Here is a 6,656-nt window from a genome sequence, read left to right as displayed (position 1 = left end):
GTTAAAGGAGGAAAGGTTTATTTAGCTCACAGTTTGTAGAGATTTCAGTCCATAATTGGCTGGCTCCAAGACAGGGTGGCATGGCAGATGACACTGCAGAGGAGAAGCAGCTCATAGTGGGCAGAAGGTAACAAAGCAACTGAGAAATGAGCACTTTATACCTTACCCAGGTTACTTAAGGGGAGTAGCACTCACAGCCTTAATCCTAGCATGCTTGATCCTAGCATTGTATCATGAATTGATCCCTGTGTCACACACTCTAGATCCAGCCACTTATGAGAAAGTCCCACTTATGATTGCATGAGGCTTTGGCGTGAGGGAAATCTAGACACAAGCCATAACACTTACAAAAAGACATGATTACAGCAGAGAAAAAAACTCTTCCCACAGTAGACTAATACATATAAATGAGACTCAGTATGTGTAAATGAAAGATTTTGTGCTACAGAGAGAGTTATATTTGTATAGTTAAAGACAAAAGTGCTCAGCCCAGCCATATACAGTGGTACATGCTTCAGATTCCAGTTACTGAAGTGGGGGAGGCAGCAGCACCGCTGATCCTAGAAGCTCAAGATCAGACTGAGCAATGTATCCAGATCTCATCTCAACAACAAAAAAGGCAAAAAGCAAAAAAAACCTACTTGGTCCAAAATAATTTTCACTTATAATTTGGGTTATACATTGTATCTGACAGCTATTGTGACAATAAGGCTGCTTCACAAACCATCCAAAATTCAGTGGCTGTTATTGTCACACATGTGCAGTTGGAACAGGGCTTGGCTGATCTAGACTTGGCTTGGCTCCAAGGTAAAGCTTTGGTCTTAGTCTCCTCCCCTGCTTGTCCTTTTCTAGTAGACTGAGGCACATCCTTCTCATGTGACAGTGGCAATGCCAGAGGAAAAGCTTGCATTCAAATACAAGCTCCTTTCAAATCTTTGCTTGCATTATGCCTATTGGCATCCCTCTGCTAGAGTAAACATCAGTGAGATGGGGAAGAAAAATTCTCACAGAGCAGAAGAGAAGGGGAATGAATATTGAGAACAATGACATAAACCATTACGTAAGCTAAGTGCCATGTCGTTGTCCATCAGATCCGACATGTGTGTCTCTCTGTCAGCCGCATCTGCCAACAGTGGCTTAAACCAAGCAGTCACGAGTCTGTTAAATACAAGGCATGTCAGGAAATGATGTGTTCATTTCCACAAAAATTTTCCTTCCACAAACTTGCATGAAAGACAAAACTGACAGTGTCCTTGCAGTGGTTTCTTGAGATGAAATTGCCTGGTGTGTCATCAAATTCCTTTAATTTCTGCAACCTAATCTGAGACAACTATGTGCTGGGAATGATAACCCATAGATGCTGAATAATCTATCATGATGCATCCAGCAAAATGAGGCTCTTGGGATCTATAGTATAAAATGAGGAAATGTAACCAAAGCTGATAAATTAACATTTAATGAGGTTCACATTAGTTATTTGAAATATCATGTAAATTCAAACTTGTTAGTATCCTACCACCTGGCTGGTCAATTGATCCTTACCAGAAATGCTGGAATATAGAAATTTTATTTATCTCTATTTTGTTTTGTTTTGTTTTGATGCTGGGATTGAACCCAAAACTTTGCATGCTAAATCCATGCACTATCACTGAGCTCCACCCACACTCCTCTGGTCTCTTTTCTATTGCTGTTTTGCTTTTCTAGTGCTGGGGTTTGAACCCAGGGCCTTGTGCATGCTAGACAAGTGCACTACCACCAAACTACAACCCAGCTGTCTGGTTTCTTGATGTGGCACAGATGCTGATAAAATGTCTCATGGTACAAGTGTAGCCCATTTCCTATCTTGGTGAATAAAGTTTTGTTGGAAACTAGCCACGCCCATTAGTTTGTATGTTGTCTGTCTGTGACAGCTTTCACTCTGTGAGGGTAGCTTGAGAAGGAGCAGCAGAAATTGCAGACTACAGAGCCTTCACACAAAGGGTGGCCAATCTTGAATTAACATAATGTGAGAGAGTTGGAATTTTGAAATTTGGGTTATTTACACAGATCTAACATGAATATTGCCCTTGAGTTACCCATAGGGAAAACTATTTATGAAGGAAATCAGTGATGTAAACAAATACTGCAGATAATTTGAAGCTATTTAAGAAAACAGTCTTTTTAATGCTTTAAGATTAGGAGTGCTCGTTTCCAAGTAGGCAGTTATTATTACACCAATTATAAGATTTGTATGGGATAGAGATATAAATCAGTGGTAGAACACTTGCCGAGCACGGGTGAGGTCCTGGGTTCAATGGCTAGAACTGAAAAAATAAAAAAAAATAGCGAATAAGTCTGTTTAGATCCTGACAAACTTTTAAATATTGCTTTGTTGTCAGGTATGAGGGCACACATCTGGCAACAAAGCAACACCAGAAATACTTAATACCAGAAAGAAAATTTTATAATTAGTGTAATAATCCCAGCACTTGGGAGGCTGAGGCAGGAGTATCACCCTGAGTTCAAGGTCATCCTGGACTACATAGTGAGTTCAAGGCCAGCCTGAACCATACAGAGAGACTCTGTCCAAACAAACAAACAAACAAACAAACAATCAAACAAACCTGCTTTCTTAACCTTTTATGGAGACAACTCTGTATAATAAATCAATGTTTTAAAAAATACACTTGTCATTACCTCAAACTTATCACTGCAGTAGGCCATCTCAATTCTTCTCATACACATAATTGTATCTGGATTCGTGTAGCTCTACCATACTGAATTCGTTAAGTATTTGAAAACACCAACCTCAATCTCTTCCTAGAGGTTGGAAAGACCAACGCCTTTTACCTTGCCAGATGCCACTCTTGAAAATAGTCTGACAACTTACAGAGAACCTCCAACTTCAGCTAGGTGTGGTAGCATACTGGGAGGCTGAGGGAGGAGAATTCCAAATTCAAGCCCAATTTGGACAATTTAGTGACTTACTGAGACCCTATCTCAGAAAATATAAAAATGGACTGGGGATGTAGCTTGGTATGACTGCTCTGGGGTCAGTACGCAGTACTGCAAAAAAAAAAGAAAGAAAAGAAAAGAAACGAAATTGGGCATGGTGTTGCACAACTGTAATCCTAACACTGGGGAGGCTGAGGCAGGAGGATCACTGTGAGTTTGAGGCCAGCCTGGTCTACATGGTAAGCTTAAGGCCAGCCTGAACTGGAGAGTGAGATCCTGTGTCAAAGAAAGAAAGAAAGAAGAAAGATAAATGAAGACTTGGACAGAAAGCATGTGAAGATATAAAGTAATAGTAGGCCAGGACATACTATAATCCCAACTACTTGGGAAGCTAAAGGAGGAGGATTATATTTGAAGCCAGGCTGGGCAATTTAACAAGATACTGTCTCAAAATAAAAGTTTACAAAAAGACTGGGAGCACTGACCTAACATGTGCAAGGCCTTGTTTTCAACTCTTAGAAAGAAGGAAGGAAGGAAGGAAGGAAGGAAGGAGGTAGGGAGAGAGAAAAAATACCTCAAAACAAATGACAATAAATGTTCAGATATTTCAGGTAGTTGAGTGGAATTGAAAAAAGGGAAATTTCTACTGGGTATTGAATTACATGTGTTTTTCTGTGTTCTGGCATTCACTTTAAGTCCTACATGCGGCCTCAGTAAGAGGCCTGGAAGGTGGAGGAGTTCACTCCAGTCCCTTCTCCACTCGGGGCTGGACTAAAACTCTCTGTAAGATTCAGCACCTAGACCTGGACTCTAAAATTGGAGGTTAGGTAAAAACAACAAAGGTGCTAGTGGACCCTACTCCTGAAAGGAAGCTGTCCCGGTAACCCTCAGGTAGGGAAAGAACCATGGGTCATCATGGGTTTCCTTTATAAGTCACATGAGTTTAGAATCCGTGAAATGACAACTGTGTGTCTCCAGGCCAGTGCAGTCCAGTTGGTTCAAATGCCCATCTTTTTGTTCCAGGAGCTGGGTGGCAGAATGTGCTGCTAAAGGGAGAAGAGGCAGCTTCGGGTGCTGCAGAAACCTTTGGCCCAGACATGACTATCAAGGTAAGGGATCTTTCTTGGGTGAATTCTCCAAGTGCATCCCTAGAGCAATGGGAGCCTAAGGCAGGCTTCTGTGGGGGGAGAATGAACACTGCTTCTCTACTCTGCTAGGGCTCTCTTTATTCAATAACTTCCTGGTTAGGAACCAGACAAGATTTCCTGAAATCTGGGAGTGGATTAAGATGCCATTTACAAGCCAAACCCCAGATATGATTTCCAGTAGATCCATTTGGGGTCTTCAGTGAACATCTGTCTACATGCAGACTATTCATAAGTGGTAGCCCTTGTGGGGTCGGTGAAGTAAATCTGAAAATTCTGAGCTAAGAAATGAGGTCCCTCTGTGCATTGTGAAGAAAGGTCAGAGAAACATAAAGTAGCTTTGATCTCGACTCAAAATTTCCACTGATGTCAGCGGGAAGGCAGCACATGGCCCACTCCCGCTGGAACGCTAACTGCCAAAGGTTTACAAAATGAATCATCTGGAAATCAACGAGATCGTCCTTGTTCAAATGAAATTTATAATTGCCTAGATTAAAGAATCTGTAGTGAAAGTTATCAGAGACTCAACCACTTCCCTTCTGTGACTGGATTACACAGAAAGGGAGAGTCTTCTTCTCCTTGCTGAAGCCAGCCTGCTGTGTTTTGGTTAACAAAGGCTGGAGGTGGGAGGGCTTTCTCACATTTTTGCATGAATGATTAGGATTTTACTGTGTATCTCTTCTGAATGTTTCTATGAAAATCAAAAAGCAGTGTCCCTTTTCTGTATTGATATATCTTGGAGATATTTCATGCCTGAGCTTATTAGAAGTTATACAAAAGAATATATAAGATGAAATGATTCAACTTTTTTTAATGTGAAGGCTGTATTTATGTGAGTTACAAAAGCTAAAGGCAAACTGGGGGTAGTGGAACATGCCTGTAACTGTAGCACTCCAGGGAGCTGAGGCAGGAGGATAACATATCCAATCCCAGCCTGAGCAACTTAGTGATTTAGTGAAATCCTGTCTCAAAAACTAATTAATTAGGGCTGGGGATATAGCTGAGCACCACAAGTGCCTGCCTGGCAAGCACAAGGTCCTGAGTTTGATTCCCAGTACCAAAAAACAAAAAACAAAAAGTCTAACTAATTAAATAAATAGGTAGATAGATAGATAGATAAATAGGGTGAAGATGGTGAAATTAGCAAGAAAGGCAGTTGTGGTGAAATTAAAAGAAAGATAGGATAGTAACCTGATTGGTTAAGAGTCAATTAATCTACATAATAACTATCCAGTGCTGAAAGTTTGTTTACCTATAACCATGTGTATCAAAAGTTGGAATAGTATAAATTTGGGGTGATACATTGGTGTTTTGTTGGCCATAGTGGCAAGGACTAAAAAGCTCAAGTCCAGAAACATGACAGAGGAAAATGGATGATGATACTAAAACTTGGTGGAATGAAATTTGCTATCCGGAAATGTCATTATTTGAAAATTGGCTTTTGAGATTTATTGCCAGTATAGCTGCAGATATGGTATAGTTGGATAAATATATGATCAGAAAGACTGGACTTGGTTTTCATAGAAGGAAATGATGTATTCTAATAGAAGCAAACTTCAGTGATTAAACTGGATTGCCCACTTGTTTGGAAGCTGCCTGGGAGTAAGTAAAGCCTGCGTCTGGGTGGGTGATGGAGGCATAACCTTAGGGACTACATCTGGTCCCTCAGCCCTTGCTCTCTGCTTCTTGGCCACCAGAACTAAGCATCTTTTCTTTGCCATGCCCATCTGCTATGATATTTCTGCTTTAGAGCCAGCCTACCATGCACTGGATTCCCTAACATCATTAGCCAAATTAAACATTTCCTTCGTTAAGCTGTGAGTGTTGAGTATTATGTCTCAGCAACAGGAAATCAGACCACTATGCAAGTCTTGTCCAAATTCCATTTTACAAAATTCATATTTAACCAGTGTACTCAAGCCTTGGTACCAGAAATTTGACTGAAGTATTTAGGCTCCCATAGTGTGGGTGTGATTCTGTCTCCCTTTCTTCTCTCCTTTAATAAATACTTGGCAATTTTGACCACATGTGGCATATACCTTTAATCTAGCACACAAGAGGCTGAGGCAGGGGTATCATGAACTCTATTCCATTTTCAGCTATATAGCAAGTTCTAGGTCACTCTGGACTGTGTACAAATATCTGTCTCAAACTGTATCCCCTCCAAAAAAATCGTAATAAAAAAAAGTACTTGAGGATTTGTTTTAAAGATTTAAACTTTTTTGTGTGTATGCTGAGGATTGAGCCTCATGCATGCTAAGCACATGCTTTACCATTGAGGTATACCCCAGCTCTCTAAATACTGTTCTATTCTGCATAACTATTTAAAGTATACAGTATTCATTCTTCAGAATGAATTCAGTTTTGTGAACTAAAAATCATCTCTTTATAAATAAATATGAAAGCGAGAACAAGATAAAAAGGAAGAGAGAACAGTTCTGCTCCTGTGTCTCTGGCTTTGCTGACCTTAACTATGGAGAAATGGTAACAATACAGAGTCAATGCAGACATGAATACAAAAATAACTGTTGGCTTCGCAAAATGACCCACTTCCTGGGAGGACTTTAAAAGAGAAGA

The 6,656-nt window shown here is 40.3% G+C and overlaps 1 protein-coding gene across 1 annotated transcript in view; it reads left to right on the top strand.

The window, feature by feature from the left end:
• Nucleotides 1-6,656, top strand: part of LOC102017879 (A-kinase anchor protein 2) — a gene marked incomplete at its 5' end in the record, with an annotated part of 466,044 nt that overhangs the window by 318,548 nt on the left and 140,840 nt on the right. The window contains 1 exon segment of the mRNA XM_005382747.2: nt 3,958-4,043. Within this exon segment, the coding sequence (XP_005382804.2) occupies nt 3,958-4,043 (86 nt within the window).

The sequence above is a fragment of the Chinchilla lanigera genome, unplaced genomic scaffold (assembly GCF_000276665.1).
Source record: "Chinchilla lanigera isolate Chin_1 unplaced genomic scaffold, ChiLan1.0 scaffold00018, whole genome shotgun sequence".
In the NCBI taxonomy this organism is placed as follows: domain Eukaryota; kingdom Metazoa; phylum Chordata; class Mammalia; order Rodentia; family Chinchillidae; genus Chinchilla; species Chinchilla lanigera.
Note: the sequence above shows the minus strand (reverse complement) of the source record. Positions and strands in the feature narration are given on the sequence as shown.